The sequence below is a fragment of the Myxocyprinus asiaticus genome, chromosome 29 (assembly GCF_019703515.2).
Source record: "Myxocyprinus asiaticus isolate MX2 ecotype Aquarium Trade chromosome 29, UBuf_Myxa_2, whole genome shotgun sequence".
In the NCBI taxonomy this organism is placed as follows: domain Eukaryota; kingdom Metazoa; phylum Chordata; class Actinopteri; order Cypriniformes; family Catostomidae; genus Myxocyprinus; species Myxocyprinus asiaticus.
Window position 1 is genome coordinate 24,938,906 of NC_059372.1, and position 26,514 is coordinate 24,965,419.

Genomic DNA, 26,514 nt, shown 5'->3' on the forward strand with positions numbered 1-26,514 from the left:
GGTATTTTATCCTATGCTCTTAGGCATCATTGGTGGTCTGACCAGTGTCATCACATCAACTGTGGAGGGAGTGAAGACTGAGGGGGGTGTCAGCGGATTTTTCTCTGGTCTGGGGAAGGGATTGGTTGGCACGGTTACCAAACCTGTGGCAGGAGCTCTGGACTTTGCCTCTGAAACAGCGCAAACTGTCCGAGACATGGCCAGCCTAAGCAACAGGTATTTTTCTGCTCAACTTCTTTAAACTCAAGTTTGCACTGTTAAACACTGATATTTCCACATGAAACTTGAAGGGAATAGTTTGGCCAAGGGTTTGTGCATGGCTTACTCTCCCTGTGTTCAGAAAACCCTCTATGGTTCAGTATTTATAGTGCTTAAAACTTTGCAGAGCCTGCGTAACCTCTCTGTAGATTCCCATAAATCCCACCTGCCTTTTGATGAGTTTAGCTTGTGGCTAGTAGAGCTCTACACTAATGAACACCTGCTAATGATCCAAACCACAGTCCAGAACTGCTCTGTAGAACTTGCCCACTGTTTTAAGACCAGCCTTCGGGGTCTCACCTCCACCTCATCATCTAAAGCTAGCAGCACTACCTGAGGTTTTACGAGGGGGCCCAAAAGCAGGTTATATTACACAGGCTGTCTGGTATGTAAAGCCATTTGTTCTTCATTTGCCTATGTATTTGTGCGGCACAGCGTGTTTGTGGTTTTACTGCTCCAACTGGAGGAGGAATGAGTTTCCTGTCCTCTCACCATTCCCAGTGAATAGAGAGAGGAGGTGTGTGTGTGTGTGTGTGTGTGTGTATGTCTGTGCAGAGAAGGGACCTGCTGGTGAACTGTGCAAGGAAGAGCTGGGGGAGTTTAAGGGAGAGACACTTGGAGCGTGCCTGCCACAGTGCAGCCAGGAGTTCAGCCAGAGTTCACACCGAAAATGTGCAGGATTTATGGGTCACAGCGGACACTGTCTGACCCGGTTATTACACATTCTCAATAACACACTCGCAGGTAGCAATGCAATCAACATTTCTACTTATCAACAACTGGGCATGGTGATTCCCAGTGCAGTTTCCTTCCCTTCACATCTGAAACATGGATGACGTTTCCCATTTTTTACAGTTTTCTAGCAAACAAGGTAATTAATGACACTGTAGATTTATGGAGTGATGTTTTTCTCTTGATGGTCAGGAGTTTGTGACATACGTGCCCTGTTAGATCACAAACAGGAAATAAACAAGTAAATGAGAAGCAGACTGTAGCGAGTTCAGGAATGGTGTAAGTGTCCGCACAATCTTTTTGCTCTCCTGCCCCGCTAGTGAACTCACCCTCCCACATCAGTTCCCCGGACCCCAGACCCACCCAAACCCCCCCAACCCCCACACACACACACATACACGCGCACCATTCCGAACTGCACTATGCAATCCAGGCAGCCTTCCAGAGGCAGCTCAATTACAATCCCAAAACAAAGGCAAAGAATTGCTGGGGGTTGGTGAGGGCAGCAGTAGAGGCTCAGACTTTGACTGAATAAGCACCCTGCTCCCCACCTTAGCTGTCAGTTCAGTTTGAAAAGCATGCATTTTCTATTACCCCGGGCTTTATATGAAATTCCCTCATGTGGTTTGCCTGTTGACTTGCATTTGACTGTCAGTTTTGGGAAAGGCATCAAGGATGTTTTTTTGTTGTTGTTAAATTCCTCAACAGTAAAAGTTTGCAATACTTTTGTGGCATTTGATCAAGACAACAACATTGTACACCTCAACGGTTATGTGTTTTCCACCTGTTATAAACAAGCAGCTTGTGCATTCTTATAATCTAAAAGTATCTGTAACTTTTAACTGGTTTGGTAATCAGCATACAAATAGGTTAACCCTCCTTTCTTAACTGTTTAAGAATTAAAACAGTGAAAATGTTAAACTAATCTTAATCTTTTGTTCGGTAAAAATGCCTTTAGATTCTCCACAACAATTAATAAATAGATGAAGTACAAAAAACATCCATGACATTTTTATGACACTTGTTTATATTTTTGGAATGTCAGGGTGTTTTGGGTGATTACTAGGACATTGCTAGGGCATTACTAAATGGTTGCAAGATGGCTGCTTACTGGCCCAAGTCAAAAAAGATCTCTAGATATGTGTGGGGACTGGGGACCTTTTTAGTGGAAGTCTATGGGATTTTTAGCTCATTTTTTGTCTGCCGAGCAAACATATAAACCATGATTCTGTACTTCTTTACAGATACAATGTGTAAGTAATCCATTTCTCAGCTTTTTTCACTCTAAATGAAAGGTGTACTGTGTATCTACTGTAAAAGAATAGAACCACCACTGACATATAGGTGGTGCTCTTTCCAGATGAAATGCTACTATAAAACCATGTGTTCAGTGTGAAAAACAAGCCTATGGCAATGTGCATGTTTATGATCAAAAGAGAGCTGTGCTGAATATCTACTGTACTCTCCTCTATCTTTTTAGACACAAAAGAGAAGGGCTAATGTACCTGCAACTCTAACTTGTTTGCAGCATACAAATAGGTTAAAAGGGTACACAGTTGAACCAGAATTGACCCAGACAGTGAGCCAAAGATAAAAAGATTAGAAAGATAAACAAATGTTAGTCAGCCAAGCAAATGTCTCGCCACATGTGACTGCAACAGGTCTTGCTTTTGGACCAGAGAGATGGAAATTTGCTTATAATCCTGCAGGCATGTTTTTAGATTTTTTTTAAACACCTACGTACAGCAGCCTTCCACAGTAAATCCGCCCTTAACCCCTTTTGCTCATGATCTTTCTCGGAAAGGAGCAAGAAGTAAGAGCTGTTTGTTTGCACCCATTGACGACTGACTGGCTGGGCTCCAAGCCCTGTGCCTGACCTAGAGTTGAACCCTATTGTCCCAGTCCCACAATCGGGTGCGGGCATTGTGCTCAATCGCCTCCAGAGCAGTGGGTGAGGCTGGAGAGAGAGGTTAGGAGTCTCCCTGGGTCTATTACAGTCCTGTCATGCATAGGGCCAGATCTCATGACTTACGGTTATGATTATGAACCATGGCTTGCTGTCATGAGAGCCAAGTCCATGTGGAATTCCTGTTGTTTTTTGTTTTTTTTACAGATTTTTTTTTTACGGTTTCTTTGATATGTCATAATGAAGTAACCAGTGGCTTCAATATATTTGATATTTGATTTAGTTGTAATTGCTTACAACAGTTATTTAATGCTAAAATTTACCTTTTAATCTAGTTGCTGTTTTTCATTGCATGACATGAACTTGCCATAAACCCTTCTGAAGTCGCATAGTGTATAGGTCTCAATTTTATAGAAAATGCAGAAGTTGTTGCAATAAAAAAAAAAAATCAGAACTTGATCCAGACCCACTCAGACTCCAGGGTTGTCCATCCTTGGGTATCCTCTCTCCTTAACATCTCGCATTCAGAGTTCAGCTCTTGATGAACAGCGGCAGCTGCATTCGGCTTCAGTTTAAACAGAACAGAGAGATGCAGTACACTGCCTTCTTTGTGAATCAACTGGAAACCATCAGCTCTAATCAAATGCCTGCTGGCCCAGATTCAAGCCAGATGTAGTAATTCCACTTGGCCCACCAGTGGCAGCCAAAGAGAAGAGGAGTTGTTTGCAGGAGAAGTGAGACCCAGGCTTTGCATTGGCACTACAGGCTGTTGACTGGCCTAGACCACCAGAACTCTAAGCTATCATGACCCTGTCCACTGAGCCTGTTGAACTGCACACCTAAAACCAATATGGTGTGCTTGAGTGTGAAACACAGTTCAACACATGATATGTTGGCTGGATATCACCTTAACAGGCATAGCAGGAGTCTGAGTATGTGGGTTTTTTGGATTGTGGCACAACAGGTGTTATTTCAAGAGACTCTGTTCTACACTTTAACGGGAAATAGGGGGGAAAGAGAAAAAAGGTTCAGTCTTTCCAGTAAAATGTTCATTTCAACTTGGAATCACCAGCGTTAACCCTCTTAAGGCTGTTGGTTTTGTAAGTAATGATCCCTGTGTGTTTTGTGTATCTGTTTCAGGCTGAGTGTGCAGCGGTTGAGAAAGCCACGTTGCTGTACTGGCCCTCAGGGGCTGCTGCCTCGATTCTCCTCCCTACAAGCAGATGCACAAGAACAGCTCTTTCACTTGACAGACAGTATCCACTCTGAATAGTGAGTATCCAGCCTGACGGTTATTCTGTTCTGTGCCAATATTGAATATAGGATTAAAAGCAAACAGAAAACTGCTTTTCTGTAGAGATGTTATTTTTAGACCGACTGATTGATCAATCGATTCAGATAGTTTCTACATTGGTTTGAAACCCAAGGACTTGTTTCTTGTTCAAAGTGAAACAAATTTATCACCTAAGAGGCTAATCCATCCAGATCAGCAGATGCCTGCTGGCCCACCTGACCTCTCTCCTCAGAGGTGCCACACTGGCCATTACTCTGCTCAGCTGCAGTCTGCACACTGCCGTCTGCAGTCTTTTACACAGCACTACTGCGTGTCTTAGTGTTTGATTTGGTGTGATAATCTCTTCTTTGAAAACAATCTTTACACTAAGTACCATGCTTGACTTAATCTTTCTTATGCGAGAGGAGTATTGAGTTCATAATTTCACAAATTTGCGTTGGAATCCGTGGGTGAATTTCCTCAGAATAGAATCTCTGCTGTGCTGTAATGCAATTTAATTTGACTTAACCCAGATTTTAACAGGACAAAGCACCACTTCTGCTCTTTGTAAAGGGACACCCATGCAAAGTAATGCTCATACAATGAAATCTTAGCTGCAAGCAGCTCATAGTTACTAAGCCTGTTTTTCCCCCTCCATAGTTTCATTGCAGTGGAGCCTATAGACACGTACTGTGTGCTGATCTCCTCCAAAGTGGTGTATTTTCTCAAGCCTGGGGAATACGTGGATCGTGAAGCAATATTTTTAGAAGTCAAATATGATGACCTCTATCATTGTCTGGTGTCCAAAGACCATGGAAAAGTGTATGTACAGCTTACCAAGAAAGCTGAAAGCACCAGTAGTGGAGTGGCCATTCCAGGTCCATCACACCAGAAACCTATGGTAAGAGATTGACCCTCAGTGTTCACGAAGGCCACGTACAAACTTCAAAGTTTCAAGTGTGACACCCGCATTTTAATGCGGGAGTGGATCACCTAAATTTTCATTCCATGTGTGTAAAGAATACAGGAGTTACTTTGCAATTGTGATGATCGACAAGTGATAACCATAGCAATGCTGCAGCGTCTCGCGCCTGAGAACAAGAAACATAAATGCCACCAGTTTAACCCGTTATTTTTGAGCAAAGAAATTATCCACCAGAAACATATTATCATACGGCAATGTTTAGTTAGCTGCTGTTGCCATGTTTTGTTTATGCGCGTCTAAGCGGCTGCAGTTAAACAGCATGTGTGTTTTGTCTGGACTGTAATGTACAGGTTACCCCGAGAGTGCAGAGCTGATGAAAGAAACTACAGGGGAATATATGAATGAGTGAAGACACATAACTCTATTTGTGTGATTTTATTGATCACATCATTAACAACTAGTTGGTTAGTTCGGTTCTGTACACACACTGATACCGAATGACTTTCATGACTTTTGCTTCCGTTAACAGTTCTTAGATGTACACTCTTCTGCCGATGTGGATGGGACAATGTGCTAAAATACTCTGACAGTGTTTACTGTGTGAGCAGGAAAAGAAGCTGTGTGCTGCTACAGCATAAAACATACAGCACAACTAGTGTTGCCCGACTCCCGAATGAATGACTCTTATGAGCCGGTTCTTTTGAATCTATAGCGCAAAACATACAGCGTGACCAGTGTAACCCAAATCCTGAAAAAAATTATTCTTATGAATCGGTTCTTTTGAATCTGCAGCGTGAAACATACAGCACAACCAGTGTAGCCCGATTCCTGAACAAATGATTCTAATGAACCGGTTCTTTTGAATCTACAGCGTGAAACATACAGCACAACCAGTGTAGCCTGATTCCCGAACAAATGATTCTAATGAACCGGTTCTTTTGAATCTACAGCGCAAAACATATGGCACGACTAGTGAAGCCCGATTCCCAAACAAATTATTCTTATGAACCGGTTCTTTTGAATCTGCAGCGTGAAACATACAGCATAACCAGTGTAGCCTGAATCCCAAACAAATGATTCTAATGAACTGGTTCTTTTGAATCTACAGTGCAAAACATACAGCGAGACCAGTGTAGACCGATTCCTGAACAAGTTATTCTTATGAACCTGTTTTTTTGAATCTGCAGCGTGAAACATACAGCACAACCAGTGTAGTCTGATTCCTGAACAAATTATTCTTATGAACGGGTTCTTTTGAATCTACAGTGTGAAACATATGGCACAACCAGTGGAGTCCTCACGAATGAATGGCTCTTATGAGCTGGTTCTTTTGAATATACTTTATTCACCTTATGCGCCAGAGAAAATAGCACGCAGCCATCTTGAAAATTTTGTCTTCAAACTTCCGGTCTAGTGGTTGCTATATAGAAATCTATAGTGTTGATGTCAATGTGTAATTAGCTAGTGAAGTGGATTTACAGGTAATAGATTTGCCAAAAGTTTTATATTCCATTTACAACAGTTTTAATCACATTTAAGCCTTTTAAAAATATGGGGTGAAAATTTAATTTTAAAAAGTACAAATGTAACTTCCTTTAATGTTATGAACTTGCATGTGAAATAATACGAGCCGTCAATGTTTGAAATTTCATGTCAAATACACATTGTAACACAAATTATTAACAAGTTGAAACCTAAAAAATTAAGCATAATTACACATCAATAAAACACTTGTAACATGAAAAAGTGCAGTGTGAAATAGCTGTCTGAATGTGATCTGCCAGATCCAATTTACCTCCATGTGTGATGAAAAAACTAACATTTAAAGTGACAAAAAAAACAAAAAACACCTCACTAGCATTTTCACGTAATAAAGGGGTGCTGTGAACTCACCATCAACTCTTGGTGAAAAAATGTTGTGCTCCCAAATATAATCCATTTTGATCGACTCTTCTCAGTAGTTTCAATGCAAACCAGAAGGTAAGAGACAAAACACGGAAGCGCGGAGCACTGAAAAGAAGCGGGACTGAATAAGGTGAATAGCGCAAAACATATGGTGCAACCAGTATAGCCCGATTCCCAAACGAATGACGCTTATGAGCCGGTTCTTTTGAATGTACAGTGCGAAACATACAGCGTGACCAGTGTAGCCCGATTGCCGAACAAATTATTCTTATGAACTGGTTCTTTTTAATCTACAACATGAAACATATGGCACAACCAGTGGAGTCCTCAGGAACGAATGGCTTTTATGAGCCGGTTCTTTTGAATGTACAGTGCGAAACATACAGCGTGACCAGTGTAGCCCGATTGCCGAACAAATTATTCTTATGAACCGGTTCTTTTTAATCTACAACATGAAACATGTGGCACGACCAGTGGAGTCCTCATGAACGAATGACTCTTATGAACCGGTTCTTTTGAATATACTGTATAGAGCAAACATAAGGTGCGACCAGTGTAGCCCGATTGCCGAACAAATTATTCGTATGAACCGGTTCTTTTGAATCTACAACGTGAAACATATGGCACAACCAGTGGAGTCCTCATGAAAGAATGGCTCTTATGAGCCGGTTCTTTTGAATGTACAGTGTGAAACATACAGCGTGACCAGTGTAGCCCGATTGCCGAACAAATAATTCTTATGAACCGGTTCTTTTTAATCTACAGTGTGAAACATGTGGCACGACCATTGGAGTCCTCACGAACGAATGGCTCTTATGAACTGGTTCTTTTGAATGTACTGTATAGAGCAAAACATAAAGTGCAACCAGTGTAGCCCGATTCCCGATTGAATTATTCTTGTGAAACGGTTCTTTTTAATCTACAGCGCAAAACATATGGCAAAACCAGTGTAGCCCGATTCCTGAACAAATGATTCTTATGAACCAGTTCTTTTGAATCCACAACGTGAAACACAGCGCAACTAGTGTAGCCCGATCGCTGTATGAATGACTCTTATGAGCCGATTATTTTTAATCTACAAGGCAAAACATACAGCGCAACTACTGTATCCCCATGCTTTTTAGTGAATTGAAAACATACTGAACCAGTACAGGAGTACTGATTTCACAAATTCCATCTGATGAATATCTAGCAGTGCAATTCAATAACCGAGCAGCTTATATCTGTTTGTTGCTTCTCCATAGGTCCATGTGAAAAATGAGAGCCTTGCTATCAAGATTTCACAAGAAATCAACTATGCCAAGAGCCTTTACTATGAACAACAGCTGATGCTGCCTCCCAGCGAAAATGAGGACATATTATTATTAGATTCTTAACCAAACTGACCCACAGGGTGGTCGGCGTTTTGTGCTAATTTTTCAACTGCTATTTCCTTTTTTTCTGTTTCTGTGGAAGGATAGTAATAAATCAGCAGAGTGTGATCACCCACTTAGGCCAGTCGACGGGACATGCTCACAGCATGTGGTTTGTTCAATGATACAAGCTAGTCTAGAGGGGCTGCTATAAACCTCGGCAAGCACAGATTTAACTTGAATATATTTAGATTAATAATGTTTTTTTTTTTGTTTTTTTTATAATTGCTTATACAATTACTTGTGGTTGTTGCTAGATGTACACAGCTAGTCTGACACTGTATATGTTTGTGTATAGATCCTCTATGTATATAAATAGGCACATACCGATAGGACATTATCTGCCATGTATATAAAATGTTGAAATGTAATTATATGGGATGGAATGCATCTTGGATTGCTGTACAAAACTGCCTTTAAATGAAAGTTCATTTCTGAATGAGAGTTTAAAGTGATTGTCCATTATAAATGAATTGCACTGATATAAATTACAGGAACTGCAGCTGCTCTCATCATTCACCGGTGAACCATCAGTAACACGTAAATACGTACACTACTGGTCAAAAGTTTGAAACACATTCTTTATTATATATTTTTTTTCTTCACATTTGAGAATAATAGTAAAGTCATCAAAACTATGGAATAACATAAATGGAACTATGGGAATTATGTTGTGACTATAAAAATCCAAAATAAATCAAAACTGTGTTATATTTTAGCATCTTCAAAGTAGTCACCCTTTGCCTAGAATTTGCAGAAATGTACTCTTGACATTTTCTCAACCAACTTCTTGAGGTATCACTCTGGGATGCTTTTTAAACAGGAGTTGGAGTTCCCATCTATGTTGGGAACTTATTGGCTGCTTTTCTTTATTATTTGGTCCAAGTCATCAATTTCAAAAACCTTTTTTTTTATTTTTGTTTTATTACATTTTAGTTTCAAATGAAATAAATTAATATGGCAGCACAATTATGTTTTTGTCTACAAAACTAATTTCAAACATTTAAGCATACGCCTTCAGATCAAAAGATTTTTAAGATCATGAGAAACATTTCAGTCAAGTGTTTCAAAACGTTTGACTGATATGCACATCTACACAAAATACAGAGAAAGAGAATAGTAAATACTGCATCACTGCACTTTTCACTTCTTCACATGCAGTCCACCCTCTAAAACTGGTCTGGCATTTTTTCCCTCTTAGTTTAACTTTGCTTGCCTCTTCTGTAACTCATTTAATGGAAGTAATGAAATTAGGACTGAAAAATTTTGTGTTGCTTTATATCTCTAAGTTTAACATCTGAAACACATTCAACATATATTGCAACATATAATGTTGGTGTTTTGCAGTGCTTAAGCTTACAATTATCTGCCTTTTATAGATTCCTTTTTTTGAGCTATTCGTTACATTTCCTCCTGCATCTTTCTTACGGACAACCAAAGATCAGACATTACTAATTTTATCTCTCTCTCTCTTTTAAAAAGGAACAACAACCTTTCCACTTCTTTGCTTGATTTGTATCTTATTTATCCGTTCATCTACTGGTCTATCAAACCCATTTATTGAAGCAAATGTTTAATTTCTGAGACAGTTCCTCCAAGAATGTTGGTCAGTATAATTTAGGATAACATAAACAATACACCTACAGTAATGTGTTTTCTAAGTTGTCTGTAATTTAAATATGGATATGTTGAATACACGAACATACAAACAGGTGTCTCCTAATTAAGATACAACTGCACAAATATGCAAAGTAAAATATAGTGTGAACATTTTTGTTGTAATATGCAAATGTATAAAGAATAATAATAAAATTATGGTTTCAACACTAAAAGTTCCTTATTTATTGTAGTGAGTTTGCTGCTCACATGGCCACATTTGTCCTTTTCATTGCAGAAGCTAATAAAAAAATAAATAGTTCACCCAGAAATTTAAATTCTATCATCATTTACTCACCCTCAGCTCTGTAGGTCCTCACAATGCATGTGAATGGGTACCACAACTTTAACTCCAAAAGCATATAAAGGCAGCATAAACGTAATCCACATGACTCCAGTGGTATAATCCATAACTTCAGAAGCAATATGATAGGTGTGGGTGAGAAACAGATCAATATTTAAGTCCTTTTTTTACTATCAATCTCCACTTTCACTATCTTCTTTTGTTTTTGGTGATTCAAATTCTTCATGCATATTGCCACCCACTGGGCAGGGAGAAGAATTTATAGTAAAAAAGGACTTACATTTTGATCTGTCTCTCACCCACACCTGTCAAATCGCTTCTGAAGATCCATATTCAACCACTGGACTTATGAATTACTTTTACGCTGCCTTTATGTGATTTTTGGACCTTCAAAATTTTGGTACCCATTCACTTGCATTGTGAGGACCTACAGAGCTGAAATATTCTTCTAAAAATCTTTGTTTGTGTTCAGAGTAAATGATAAGAAACTTTTAATATTTGAGTGAACTATCCCTTTATTATGAGAAAAAAAAAAAGTTCATTAAGTTGTTTTCACATAGTAACAAAATAAAGCAGTGTCAAAAAGCTTTATTTTATTGTATCAGTCAAGAAATCAGTGATATCAAAGCTAGGGCTGCAATCCCACTAAACTACACAAGACTACATGTTATCTATTACCCAGTGTGTCATATTATGGTTTTAGTCCCGTTCTAAAGAAAATTTAAAAAAAGAAATATTTCTGATGTCTACCACTGTTAAGTTACAGCACAAGGAACCAAAATATTGCAGTAAATGAAAAAGTTATCGTGGTTGCTATTATATGTTATTGCAGTGATTACTCAATTTTTGCACACCCCATCCTCGTCTTTTGTCAAGCACCCCTATCTCCATAACTCACCTAAAAATGGCAATGGCTACAAAATAATCTTTGAATCCATAATAACCAAATGCTTCTTGGACAAAAACCTGAATCCCTATATCTTCCGTTCATTTAATTTCCATTTTGAAATAAATTTTAAAAACAGATAACGAAAAAACAGGTGTTTTCTTTTTTCTGCAAAAGTAAAAAACAAACATAAATTGATTCATTTTTTAAAAAGTAGAATTCTAACCTTTTTCTATTTTTTGTTTCTCATTCTCCCTTCTCAAAACTAAAACTGAAGAGTAGAAAACCGAAAATTAAAAAAACTCCTATTATTAATTTACATACATTTTCTCATCAACACTTAAAAAAGTCACCAGCAGGGGGAGTAAAGATAAGAGACCTAATATATATTTTACGTGGGGTAAGTGGATGTGACTATTCAGATGATAAAAAATAATAAAGTAAATATGGCATTTTGTGGAAAAACTATTATCATGTTGATTTTAAGGAATATACAGTAAATTGACTTTTAAGGGGGAAAGAAAGCCCTATTCGGACAGGATTAGTTTACCGGATGTCTGTATGTTATTACTGCAGATGTCTGTAAATTTACATTTGCATAGGACTTAAGCGATGTCTACAGAAATCACAGAGATGGGTGAGTCTTCTGCATTTACACACTGTCGCCATGTAACTGACCTATCAGAAAATGTATGGCAGTGCTGATTAATTCTGCAGGAAATATTAAACATATTCTGCATCTGGGATTATTAGAAGAAATTGATTGGAATATTTTGCAGAAATACTGGTGATACTACAAAGTTTGAAATCCTATATTACACTCATTTATTATTTATTATTATTATTATTATTATTATTATCCCCTTTTCTCCCCAATTTGGAATGCCCAATTCCCACTACTTAGTAGGTCCTCGTGGTGGCGCGGTTACTCACCTCAATCCAGGTAGCAGAGGACAAGTCTCAGTTGCCTCCGCTTCTGAGACAGTCAATCCGCGTATCTTATCATGTGGCTTGTTGTGCATGACACTGTGGAGACTCTCAGCATGTGGAGTCTCATGCTACTCTCCGCGATCCACACACAACTTACCACGTGCCCCATTGAGAGTGAGAACCACTAACCCTGACCTCGAGGGGGTTACCCCATGTGACTCTACCCTCCCTAGCAACTGGGCCAATTTGGTTGCTTAGGAGACCTGGCTGGAGTCACTCAGCACACCCTGGATTCAAACTTGCGACTCCAGGGGTGGTACTGTATATTACACTCTTGAATAAAAAATATGGGGGGGGGGGGGCGTGCTTGTGTATCTACTTTTCTCGTTTTCTTTACCAAAAAAAAAAAAAAAACGAAAAGCGAAAAAAAAACATTATTCATGGCTCAATAAACACTCAACAGCATAAAATGTTTGAGGAAAAACATGCATCAGTCAAAAAGCAACAGCCAGCGTTATCTGCAGTCCATCTGAAGTGAAGCGCGTTTTATAATTTCTGGTGTCTTCTCTTGACAAACATCCACTTCAGACACTTGAATAACTTGAGAAACAACGAAACTTAAAGGCGGGGTTCATTGATTTTTACCAGCACGTCAGTTTGCACGGGATTATAACCAGAGGTTATTTATTTACCAGGCGCTTTATAGAAGTTAAAATAGCCTTTGTTATTATCGTAATCGGCGCGTGAACGTGCAGTCCGGAAAACTTACTGGCATGACCAATTCGCATATAAAACTAAGATCCATCATCTATGATCCTCACGGGAACAGCAGAACATAAAGTAGGTTAAAAGTGTCAATCCTCGTTAGCCTTGACGCCAACTTCCGTGGTCATTTCGGGAAATAACAGCAAACAGATGAGTTACAGAAAATTGGAAAATCGAATTTACAAAATCAGTATTAAGGTCAATTTTCTAAAACGTAATTTTCCAAATGCATAATCCATTTTTAAAGGGAAAAAACCTGTTTTAGTGAATAATTTACCAAAGCAAATAATTGCTAAATAAAAAGACAGTGTTTTTTTCGGTTTTTTATTTCAAAACTGATAGGGAACGGAAGATACACTGATGAACATGTTCGCGTTTTGTATCAAAGGACATTTCAGGCAAAAAAAAAAAAAAAAAAGAGAGAGAGAGAGAGAGAGATTATTGCTGCTTACCTTCACTAAGATGAATGTTTGCACGAATTACATCGAATTTGAGGGTAATGGAGGTCATTTTAACTGGTAAACTGCTCTGGGTTTCTAATCTTTGACGATGTTAGCTCATCTCTTCGGGGAGCCTGTTCATTTTCAAGTGTTTGTTTTTGTGAGTGACCGTTAAATTCGTTACCGTCATGCGTTTAACGGTTATTTGGCGCCAATTTAAAAAAACAGTCGCGAGTGGGTGTCATCGCGAGAGTTAATTTAGTGCTCATGGCAGCCTTTGAGACTGAAACACACAACTAGTTTTGGAAATTTTTATTTGATCAGTAAGACATCAAGTAGTCTACAGTATGTCAAAGAGGTACATTTGTTATTAGATACATTTTCCGCCATTAACAAACAGTTTGTTCTGCAAACTGTATTATATTATATTATATTATTATATTATGTTATGTTAGGAAAGTCGTAGGCCTTGTTATAAAATGAAAATAGTCAGCATCCAGGACTGAAACAACTTGCTGTTGCCAATAATAAAATTGTCTTTTTTATGTTCTTGCAGATTTAAGGCAGAGGTTGTGGTAAGGTACTGACATCTTTAAATTAAACAGGGCTACATTTAAAAACACTTAGTCTACATTCTTCTTCTTGACTGACAGTGTGTGTCAAATGAAGGGTCTCTCCCTTAAGGGCGTCACACTCATTAGTTAATGATGGATGTGCACAGTGCCTATACACAGCTCACAACCCTATGCTGTTTAGACAAGTGTAAGGCTAGGATCACAGAATTTCTGTTTGCAGTGTTTTTATCAGCGTATTTGAGCCTTGTATTCTAAAGAAATAATTAAAGATGTATGCATACAAGAAACATATCAGCTGATCGACATTTTGCATTTACACATACAAAAGCATTGCAACTCTACTGGACCATGTTGATTTTGTCGAAAATCTGTCCTTTGATTAATCAGCATTATAATTAGTTGCAAATGAGTTGCTGTCATAAGAAAAAACTTGGTACGTAGGTTCAAGGAAACATTACAATACAACAAAGAAGAATTCTGGTCCACATACAGTATGATCTAAGTCACACAAAGATCTGTGAAAGCGAAAGACACAGTACATTCAACGTTACTGACGTTATTTAATAGGGATGAGGCACTGTGTGCCCTGCCATTGCACTTAATGCCCAATGCAGTCCTACTTCTTTTCCACCTGTGCTGGGTCACACAATGCTGTTCTTTTCCCTGGGCAAAGGGTTCATCACAGGGTTAGCTGTCTGTCCAACAGCCTACTCAGATTTATCTACTATTTGGCTAACCTTGCTCTGAACTCACCCCCTGAGATTTGAGCTGACTTCTCCAACACTCATGCACTCCATGACACAGTTTCATGTCTTGATCCCACTCTCAACAGTCTCCATCATTACTGTTAGACATGCCAAGACTCATTGTTCAGTTTTTGTCATTTGTATTACAAAAAATGCATTTGTTTTCCATGGTTATTCCTCCAACCCCCTATTCTACATTAATTTATTTCATTAAGTTTATAAGAAAGCAGGTTTTCATCCAACCACAATGTAACAGCTGTCCAAAGAATGGGATGTGAAGTGAATCGGTAATCACGTAATTGCAATAGCTGCTTTGTGCCTGTTTTATGTCAGTTTAAGTCCCAAGTGTCCTTCAATAAACTCTGTTGTCTTCTTGCACTGCAGCAGGGATTCACTGCATGGAAAGAATTTTATTGAGAGATAGAGAACAACAGCTGCCTGTAATCTAACTGTAGATTCGATTTTATGAGGTTACACAGTCTTAGATCTTGCATCCAAATTGGCAAATAGAGGGATACAAAAGAATTGTCCACAGACATTGTATTATCTACCCATCTGTTTGGCAAGATACAGCTGTTTTGACACTGAACATAAGTAGTTCGGCAAGGTGAGTGACAAAGCTGAATAAAATGACACCAGTTCTAGTGTACCGAAACTATAATTTGTCTATTAGCCTTCCAGTGGCTGACCCTTCTCCAGTGTGCTTTCCTGTTAAGCGGAGTTAATGTTATGACAACCCTGCCTAGTGCACAATGAGCTCACGATTGGCTGGCCTGCAGCAGTGGAATGCTGACCATGAAATGCCTGTGAGTTTTGGCAGTGACAGAACAAGCACACTGCCAGGGACAGAAACTTCCTTGTTTTCTAAACCACATGAATACCCACACAATAACACTCACTGGTTCTTTTAAGATCAAATATTGTTTATTTAAAGTTGGCATTAATATGAAGATAGACATGCTGGAATTACTTAAAACAAGTTGTAGAATCAACTTGCATTTACTTGTGTTACAAAATGTCCGTAAAAATAAGTGAATATCTATCAAACGTAAACCCAGGGCAAACTTATGAGGGTAAAAGAACCCAACTGAAAACCTCAGATGTCTGTGCTCCAAACTTTTTATCACATTGTCCAAGGAGCACATTGAAATATATGCCTATTTGTTGTCCAGTATAGGGCATCCAAATAAAAGATCCACGTAAGACTCTGAGACATAATAGTGCTTGGGAATACAGGCGATCTTGATAGGTTGATCCCAATGTCTCTTTCATTGGCTTTTTTTTTTTACCTCCACAAAGCAACAGTTTGTTGGATGTTCCTGGACGTAGAGCTTACTCTGCATGAAAAACGTGTTTTGAGGATTTTTCACATTCAAGTTCTTTTTTCTGTTTAAGTCCGTCCTTTGAATGTGCTCATACAGGTGTAGCTTCCTGAGAACTTATGGATCTCTTCCAGGGCAGACTGGGGCAGAAGGCTAAAGAAAGATAATCAAGACAATTCTGTTAAGTGATCTGTTGCCAATGAAAACATGACATTCTAGAGTTATGCAAGTAAGGGATAATGTATTGTTAGTTTCGCATCTGCTTCGAGTCAGATCCTGATCACCCTGTCAGGGTTTGTTTTGCGATGATTGTTAATTATCCTTCTTATTACATGGCTACTTACCAAATAAGTAAATAAATGGACATGAAATGTTGATTTGAGGTGCAATGATTATGTTGGCTTGACAAAGTACTGTTATTCTACAGGCTTGGTTTAGTTTAGTTTTTTTTTTTTAATCCCTAAACAAAGACCAAAATTATCAACTTTAACTTCTTTTCAAGCTAAATCCACCAAACTTGGTCCAGAGCTTCAGGCAGTTCTAAATTTTATGCTATATCTTTCTATCTGATCGGACAGCGATGATTAAAAAATCCCATAGACTTACACTGAAGGAATGTTTAAACGAGCCAAGACTATTCAAACTCCAACTGTCAAAAAATTCAAATGTAAACAAACAAACACAATCCCTTTAATCTGCTTTTTGTAGCTCTCTCACTCTCTTTTTCTTGTTTTTCTCCTTTTTTATCTTTTCCATTCTTGGCCTTTCTATCTATCTATCCATCCATCCAGCCATCCATCGATCCAGCTGGCTGTTTGTCTTACTGTAAGGTCTGTACAACTTTTAAACCTCAAGCTTTACATTTTTCTTTAAACTTTTATGCCAGGCTTTGTCAAGCCCATATCAAAGTTTGTCTTGACAAACTTTACCCATCTAGTTTCATTATGTGAGAACAAATAAATGTGAAGTGCTAGAGAGATATGAAACTGACACAGTGTAGGAGATTGATTGCCAGGGACAACTGTCATATATAAATATCTGTCATTATTGTTGCGATTAACCAATCAGAATCAAGTATTCCAGAGAGCTGGGTAATAATATTTGTTATACAACAGTTAGTTCCAGTCCTCGAATTTGATTGACTAAGCGACAATCCAAGTGTAGTGATATTTTAGGAAAAGGAAAAGAGCCTCATGGGAAGCTGTGAGTGGACAAGTCGATGTACCAGGTGAAAACAGACTACGGAAACATGTATAGCTTATGTTTGGAAAATAGACGACTGTGCGATGTATACAAATGGGTCATGGACCATACTTTAATTTTCTCTTCTGCATCAGGTGTCTGAAACTTCAACTTTAGATAAACAAAATACACTTGCCCAGGCAGGTTATTGGCAGGGTGTTTTGTGAATTTTGAATATTCATTTGTTGTCCTCCCATTTTAATTATTGATGTGATGTTATTGATGTGATGTTATACTATATCAATTTGCCAATAAAAATATGAAATAACTTGCAGTCTGTTTCTTTAGTCTTTAAAAAAATGCCTTAGTTTAGCCTTGATACTATCATTTTACATTAATATAAAAAAAAGCTTATTACAATATTTATAGTTATAACACTTTTTATGGAAAAAAAGTGGCATTTTATTTAAGTGCAATCACTTACATATATTACAATAACAATATTTACAGTAATCGCCTCATAGACCCAGTATCTGAGCAGAAGAAATGGGGGGCATTATTGCACTTCTACTGGTGTGTTTCGCACCACTTCTCATGTGATTGGAAAACGCCTGTACAAACAAGAAGTGGCAAGATCACAAGCAAAGCCTACCGCCCACCACGTCCCGTGTAAAACCGCCTTTTCAAACTAAAAAGTATTAGTGTGGATGTGGCCTTAAAGGATACATTCAAAAACAGATTTATGAATTAAAAACCACTAGTTTGAAACCAGAGTATGAGAGCAATGCAGAGATTGGAGTTGTGCTTGATGCTTTGGCTTCTTTTGGAAATATTTTCACTGGTGGCGTAGAAATGTAAAATCTAACTGTGGTGGAATTACAGACATACTGATATTCTGGAAAACTGAACTCTTGTTCGTGGGTTGTTGCATAAGTAAAGCTGTTATTCTGTTCTAATTCCTACAGGAGTGATAATCTCACCTTTTAAGTATGACAAGAAAGTGCATGGTCCATGGCAGCACAACAAAGGCAGTGTTGGTCCTAACAGCATCAACAGTATGCTGGGCCACCATCTCAGGATTCAGAGGAGGAAACAGCTTTGGGAACCTGAAATTCAAAAATGCGTGTTTTTCATGAAAGATAGATTGCATCACTTCCAACTAATCAACACCTGCTACTCAGAGCATTATAGTCCCATTACCTAACTCTCATTCCCTGGAACATCTCTGTGTCAGTGTGGAAGGGTAGCACTGTTGTGCAGCCCACTCCAGGGCAGTCCAATAGGCCTAACGTTAGACTTTCCATGAAGGCATAAGATGAGGCCTTGGACGTGCAGTAGTCGATGGCTCCAGGGATGGAGGCAAGGGAAAGAATGGAGTTAATGCACACCACGTGGCCATTGCACAGCTCCAGCATACGAGGCAGAAATGCTTTTGTGGTCTGTGGGGGAGACACAGTTACACATTGTTCTCTCTGTTATTCCTAACTATCTCCTGGAAAATCCAACAATAACAAAGCTTCAGCAATTAGGGATCAAGAATGTGCTAATAGTCTAGGATTTTCTGGAATACCTTAGGTGAAAATCAACAAGCATATTTGACTGGCTCAGCAGATATTTGAGCCCACATTCAGTGCTTGATCTTAAGTCACATGACTATGGCCCTTTATTTTTGTTTCAGTTCTCTGTACATGCCTATTAATCAGAACATTTCTCTGCAAACTCCTTAAAAGGTTGCTTCCTGGTCTAAGCTGATTTAGCTGATCTCTCTAAAACCAACCAAACCAGCTTGGCCAGGCTGGGATACCAATTTACCACTTTAGGCTGGTTTAGGCTGTTTTTTCTTTTTCAGCAGGGTTGGTATTCAGAAATTTTACAGTTGGTACTCAACCGGAATGGCCATTTTACCGCCACAGTTGACTCGGCAATTATGCATTTGCTGCTCTAAACCACTAAGTGGTGCTACACCCATAGAATTTCAGTCGGTGCAAGCTGAACATGTCAAAACTCATTCCCATGAGAAGCAGTTTGAGTAAAAGAGGTGTGGTTGACATCAGCTGTGTCTGGCAGGACTGTGTATGTGTTTGAAAATCAGATCAAAGCAATCCCCAGTGCGGGCTACTTGTGCAAAAGCATCAGATGATCACCCTGACTGTAAATGTGTTTAAAAAAAAAAAAACTTGTCTAAAGTGCCTAGATTTCCGGACAGTCTGTTTTACATTAAATGTAACTTTCATTATTCCCTAGAATTTAGCTTTGAGAAGTTCTTTGAAGAGTTTGTTTATGAGTCTTTGTCTATGACTGTTCGATGTTCAGTGGAACATACCGTTACTTTTTTTCTCTCTTGGCAAAAACATGTATAAATGATAAGGAAAGCGTCCAAGTATTACAGCATGCCAAATGACATGAAACATTAAGTAACTCAGTGTTTTTAGTTCTTGTTAGGTTCAAAGCGCAGGTATAGTACAGCTATAATAAACAGACTGAAAGCATCTAGTAACTCAAGGTATTGATTAGTTTGTCTCTTACCCAGAACTGTCCAAGCGTGTTTATGTGTTGAGTTTTCAGGAGGGCATCATCATCGCTGTTCATTAGACTTTTCCCATGGACAACAGCTGCATTATTTACAAGAATGGTGACGTCCCCAACCTGTGAGAACACATTGCATCCATTTAGAGGAGCCATGATGGTGTGGGTTGAATTAGGGTTAACTAATACGTTTTTGTCATTTTGCTATTGTGTCTCTTTTTAAAACTCTGCCACTTTAAGAGATTTTTGTCAACTCATTAATCCAGCTGGTCATAATCTTTAAGTACCTATAAAATGGGTGAATGGGTGAACAGTTGTGAGTACTGATGAAAGCGATGTGCTGAAACATCTGCTCTTCTTGGTCTGGCTTTTAATTCACTTGCACTTTGCACTTTTTCACTCTGCAAATTAAAAATTAAATATATAATGTGCCTACCTTTTCCCTGAGCACTTTCGCCTGCTGGTACACCTCCTCTCTGTTGCCCACATCACACACAAAGTAATGGCACTCTGTTCCAGTCATAGAAATCTCCTCACATGTCTCTTTTAAACATGTCTCTGTACGGCCCCATAAAATCACCTGAGGTAGAAAAGACATAACTGGTAAAGAACAAATGCAGAACATAATTTACACTTTTCAAGACTGGATGAATTTTTACACTGTGAGCTGTGGAACAATGTTATCCAAGTTTATGATGTATTATAATTGGCTGGTCTGTTGGTATGATTGCTACACACTGGTTAGGTTGAGTTCTTTAAGGAGTTTAGTGAATAAAGTATTTCCTTATCATTGTACAAGGTTTTTGGGGGAGCGAGTGAGAGTGATTGAGGACAGGGTCAGGCTGTAGGTTGGTTAACTCTCCGGCTATTAGATCCATCACTCAACAAGGTCAGCAAGAGGTAATGAACACAAGCAGCCCTAGCCCTCCCCATCCTGTCAATCTCCATTTACCTCATAAACAAACATACACACATAAAACAGCCAAATGCTCTGCATGGCCTCTGAGGAACCCTTCATTTTTATGGCAATTTTCAAGGCTTCTCAAGGATGTGCTGCATTCAGATAGGGAGTGTATAAGTGTATGGGCAAATCTCACACTAACTATCAACAATATGTCTAGGTTATATTTCAATCCAAAATCTAAAGAAAAAATGAGTAAAAAAAATAATTGTTTCTTAAAGAAAATGAAGCCTATTTTTAACAATTATCAATTATTTCCCCACCCCATCCACGCTGCCCCAATTTTATAATCAGAGAAAATATTATTCTTATTACTGTAATGGGGGAAAAAGATAAAGGGGGCAATTCACTAAGAATGAAAAGAGCACAACAGTATCCGCCCACCTATTCAGCCATATGAGTTTCGGAAATATTTTTCCCATTCTTTTTTATTTTTTTTTATTTATTTTTTTTGTCATAGGCTTTTCATAAAATCCTTCATAAAAGAGTTGTGCTGAGCCATGAACCAAACAAACCAGCTCAGAAGTGAATCACAACATTACAAACTTTGATTTGAAGCAACACAAATTTTTTTGAAAATTGGACAAAAAGATAAAGGTACAAGATTGTGTATTTACCGTCTTTCATAAGGGCACGAACTACAATCCCATGAAGAATTGTGAATGACGTAATCATATAAAAAACTATGGAAATATAAAAAACTGTTGATTTTAGGTTGTTGATTACAGTATAGAAACAATATATATTAAGTTAACGGCAAAATATTCAAATATATACAAATATAAATGTCGTTTCAGGATTTAAGGAGACTAACTCGACTGCATCAGTTACAATGAGTCATGGAAGTGGGCGATCGCTGCTGGACTTATGTTATTTATTTATTTTATCCCCTTTTCTCCCCAATTTGGAACGCCAAATTAGTAGGTCCTTGTGGTGGTGCAGTTACTCACCTCAATCCGGGTGGCGGAGGACAAGTCCCAGTTGCCTCTGCGTCTGAGACAGTCAATCCACGCATCTTATCACGTGGCTCGTTGTGCATGTCACCGCGGAGACTCCCAGCATGTGGAGACTCATGCTACTCTCCGCGATCCACACACAACTTACCACGCGCCCCACTGAAAGTGAGAATCACTAATCGTTACCACGAGGAGGTTACCCCATGTGACTCTACCCTCCCTAGCAACTGGGCCAATTTAGTTGCTTAGGAGACCTGGCTGGAGTCTCTCAGCACACCCTGGATTCAATCTCGCGAATCCAGGGGTGGTAGTCAGTGTCAATACTCGCTGGGCTACCCAGGCCTCCCTGCTGGACTTGTTTGGCAGGCTTTGTTGGCCACGGTTCTCTGATCGGTGGATCTTTTTCTGCTGGATCATGGGTAGTGTAGTTGTTCACCAGGAATTCCGCTATAAAACACGATTTTTAAACAATGAAGTTGAAATAATGCGGACTGATGGCTTCAACAAAGGCACATAGCATCAATGAACATCCTTGGAGCTCACAGTAGGTCTATACCTATAGGTCTGTCTTTAAAGGTTTATAAGTTATCATTGAAAATCAGTTAGTCTATGGAAAAAACCAGACTGTAGCGCTCTATTGTGCCCTATAAAAGTGCTGTCTGCACTGGTTTAGAGCCCGATTCGCTAAAGAAATTATGTCAGGTTATAACACTCTTCTCCATTATTTGATCATTATTTTTTGAATTACTGCTGATATGATCAATAGAAATTGTACACTAACAACTCTTTTAAATAAACAATATTTTAATAGCGTGATCTAAATTGCGCCAGGCATTTTTTGTAAATGAAACGTAATCTATAATGAGCTTAATTTACATAGAAAGGAGGCATGTTTTTGTGGAAATGAATGACTTAATTGAAATACTCAAGACGCAGCACAATTTCAGCGCTGATTGCATTGGTTAAACTAGACTGAGGGTGGTTAGTGAATAAGATGCAGGTTTTTGCGCTGAAATACCACGCTCAAATGTGGTGCAACTGTTTAGTAAATTCATCCTATAATAGTTCAAAGGTAAAGTATTTATACATCATTGTTGTATTTGTCAAACTGCGTTTAATTTATGCTGATTTTAAGGGAATGTCAATAAAAGTTTAGCTCAACTGACAGCATTTGTGGCATAATGTTGAAAACCACAAAAACTATTTTCGACTATTTCTTACTGTTAAAGTAAGGTGCTTAAAATGGAAGTAAATGGGCCAGTCCATAAATGGTAAATACATTGTTTTTAAAGTATAGCCACAAGATGTAAACATTATAAGGTTAACATGATTTTAGTGTGATACAGTGAAACAATGTGAATTTTAATGGTTTTGGACTGGCCCCATTCACTTCCATTGTAAGTGTCTTACTGTAACTGCAATTTAAAAAAAAAAAATTTTATAAACAAGGAACACGTTGAAAACATTTTCTGTGGTAGTCAAAATAATGCTACAAATACTGTCGATTGAGCTTAACTTATATTGAACCTGGAACATTCCTTTAATAATAATTGTATTATAGTTTGCCATAATACAGTAGAAATTAATAATAAGAATCTAATGAAAAAGATTGTTGAGAATAATCAGAATCACAAAAATGCATTACACTAATGAGAATTTGGGGGTGAAATGTACTTAACTCTCATGAAAATGTTACAATGCAAAAAATCTTAATGGTCCCAAAAATATGCTTCATTTTTATCTTAAATATGATTTTTATTTTTTTGAAAGAGAAAATACTAGTTTACCAGTGTGAACTAGGGCAAGCAAGCAACAGATGTGCCTTCTCATGTGCTGAGTGACATACCGCCTGACTCATACCCCGCCAATGTCACAAACAGCACATGGTGAGTGTCCCGTTATCAGTAAAAGTTCAAGCAACAGAGCCACCGGGAGACATAGGCAGGGGCAACCACACTCCCCCTCATTAGTGCTGTTTCACTGGGGTCAGGCATGGGACAAAGCCCAGCTGGGTGTATGGAGGGCTAGCCTCTATTCACCTTTACCTTCTCACCTTTATACCTCATGCTTCTGTCATCTATTTACTTTGTAGCCCTTCCTCATTAACCCTTTGTCATTGTATATACAATATTTTGACAAACTGCTATTCTTTGTACTGTTTATAAACACATAGACTAATTAAATAGATTTCCAGGAGAAGATTAAGACCGTTTTCCCATGATAACTACATAAAATTCATTCATCTGTTTTTCAAATTTTTAGCCTAATTCAATCCCTTCACAAAGGATTTTTTTTTTTTTTAAATAATAATAGATTTTTATGATATTATAAGTGAGGGGCTATTCCTAACTTGTGTCTGCATGAGTCTCAGCTCCTTTGGCTTTCCGTTCAATGTTTTTTGCTGGGAGTCAGCTGTAAGCAGCCCAATACAATAACACAAATGACATCATCAGCCCTGCTCTGCAAATGCTGGCTGACCTGCCAATGAACTTGGTTGTGGTAACCAATCTGCAAGGTGCTTCTCTCCCTACTACACCCCCTTGCAATTGATCCATTCACACACCTTTACATGTGGGGGGGAGCACACAGGAATACATTACCTTCTCTCTCTCTCTCTCTCTCTCTCTCTCTTTACTAAAGTAAAGCAGCTATTCCTGTCACCTGACAATTTAGTGATTGTTTTGGCCCATGCTTTCTGTTTCTGGACCATAAAGACATTTAATTTGGTGCAGTATTAAAGTTTAGAGTCAGTTTTACATTCATTGCAAATAAATCACAGCAATAGCTGGTCTGAACTTCCCTTGAAGGTTAAAGAGTCACACATGATTTGAGTTCAACAAAACAGTTAGCCTTGCATGTCAGTAGTCCATTGTTGGGCATTTGTAAAGGCATAAAGGGTTAGGAAACACCTGTGTTTGTGTACCCAGTGAGGAGAATACAAAAAACAGAACTAAAGCCTGCAGACGAGGGCAGCGACAGGTCAGTATACCGTCTGTTAACTGAATGCACTTACTGGGAAACCACACTATACCTCGATTAGATACACTCGATGAATTCAAAGTATATTTACATAGCTAGAAAGGTCCCTGTTGTATGAAAAAATCAAGTATACACAACCCTGATGAACCTTGCTAGACCTGGTAAAGTCCTGTTTGATAGTATTACATCTGACACTTTAACCAGATTGATCACTTTGTCTCATAAGATGCCCTACTGACATAAAAGCATAACTTTGAGCACTTTTTTGTCACTTTCTTGTAGATATACCAGTCTGAAAGGATGATTCCTTTGCTGTACATGAACTTCCCCCAATAAACAGTTGGTAATAAAAAATAAATAAATATATGCACAGGGTAAAAGGAATATACCCAAAAAATGTTAATCACATAAAGACTATTCCAGAGAAGTTTAATGTAAGATTCATCTGATTACTACACTGCATATGCATACACTAATGCAACTATACATATGCACACACATCTCTATTTCTCCTTCTCTTATTTGTATTTATTTGTTTTTATGTAGGCTATTTGAGGGGTGCTGTCCATTTCTTTCCATATTTTCATGTCTGTTCAGCAACTTTAATTGTCAAATTCTTCACAAGTACAATCTAACCTGGCAAATAGCAATCTATTCTGATTCTGATCTTGAGATCAAGAGTGAAATCGGAAATATACACCAAATAAGAAATATTTAAATTACCCATCGCAAAATTAATTTTGAAGTTATGGACATAATAAACACATACGAAAGTCCCGTTTATTCAACAGCGTAATAAATTACATTGCTGATCTTAACAGTGATAACGCAGCAGGTAGAAGCTGTGTTACCTTTCTTGCTCCTTGTTTGGCAAACTCTTTTGCCAGGTGACGGCCGATTCCTCTTCCACCTCCTGTGATGAGCACCACATCAGCGCCCAGATCTCTGCGCTGCTGGCGCGTGAAGAAGCGCACGATCGCCCTCAATACGCACAAGAAGATCTGGAGAGGGAAAAGCATCGCGCATCCCAGCACCTTCATCTCCATCGTGACTCTCAGACAGTCCCAAGTTTGTGGAATAAATAAGTTGAAAAATAAGCTCGTGAGGTGGTAGTGTGTTTGTCACTAGTCAATTTTCAAGGAGGCACGTTGGAGTTCCCTGACAAACTTGAAATGGCTTTGACTGGAAATGCGTCCTGCTCTACTGGTCTGGAGCAATACAGTGAGATGCGGTCCCTTAATGTGCGCGCATTTAACAGAGGAGGTCCATCGGCATGCCAAGTGCCTCGTGTGTTACCTACCTAGGAACTGAGAGAACTGAGACAAGTGATATGTCTCTCTGTTTCTCACTCTCTCTCTCAAGCCCTCTCACTCAAAAGCATTGGAGAACGCTACTATATTAGAGACAGTGAGCCTTATGGGTGCTCAAGAGGCGGGACGGGGCTCTTGCAAGTGTTGTACAAAGATTGAGAGAGATAACTGCGAAGCAAATATATATATATATATATATATATATATATATATATATATATATATATATATATATATATATATATATATATGTGTGTGTGTGTGTAAACATGCGCTTTTTAAAAAAAATTATTTTATTACTTTTTATTCTCGTTTCTTGTTCTTATTTGGTTTTAACATAGGCTAGACTAAATAAACTTGCCTTGCCTAGACTGACTGTTTTTGACCATTGCGCTGCGTCTCGCGCAGGTGTGCCGCCTTTTTTATACGCCGTCTCAGGTATATATATATAAATATATATATATATACATATATATATAAAAGTAACAAACTTTTATGTGTCATGCGTTCTGTGTGTTGCGCTGCGTCTAGCTTTTTGCGCAAGAACGCGTTCGGTGTGAACGGC

The 26,514-nt window shown here is 38.5% G+C and overlaps 2 protein-coding genes across 5 annotated transcripts in view; one reads left to right on the forward strand and one right to left on the reverse strand.

The window, feature by feature from the left end:
- Positions 1 to 10,306, forward strand: part of LOC127419935 (intermembrane lipid transfer protein VPS13D-like) — a 69,717-nt gene extending 59,411 nt beyond the window's left edge. For 2 of the 4 annotated variants that reach the window (XM_051661759.1, XM_051661758.1), the window contains 4 exons: positions 24 to 216; positions 4,037 to 4,168; positions 4,830 to 5,070; positions 8,244 to 10,306. In XM_051661759.1, the coding sequence (XP_051517719.1) occupies positions 24 to 216; positions 4,037 to 4,168; positions 4,830 to 5,070; positions 8,244 to 8,375 (698 nt within the window). In that variant the 3' untranslated portion in view covers positions 8,376 to 10,306. The remainder of the gene's footprint in view (positions 1 to 23; positions 217 to 4,036; positions 4,169 to 4,829; positions 5,071 to 8,243) is intronic. The other 2 variants (XM_051661762.1, XM_051661760.1) reach the window with 1 other exon arrangement.
- Positions 10,307 to 15,609: 5,303 nt separating this feature from the next.
- LOC127420467 (short-chain dehydrogenase/reductase 3-like) lies at positions 15,610 to 26,020 on the reverse strand. The gene is made up of 6 exons (XM_051662786.1): positions 25,491 to 26,020; positions 20,180 to 20,323; positions 19,744 to 19,863; positions 18,418 to 18,656; positions 18,198 to 18,323; positions 15,610 to 16,188 (listed from the first exon to the last, which is right to left on the reverse strand). The coding sequence occupies exons 1-6, from the start codon at positions 25,683 to 25,685 to the stop codon at positions 16,104 to 16,106; spliced, it is 909 nt and encodes a 302-aa protein (XP_051518746.1). The 5' UTR covers positions 25,686 to 26,020; the 3' UTR covers positions 15,610 to 16,103.
- Positions 26,021 to 26,514: the final 494 nt, after the last annotated feature.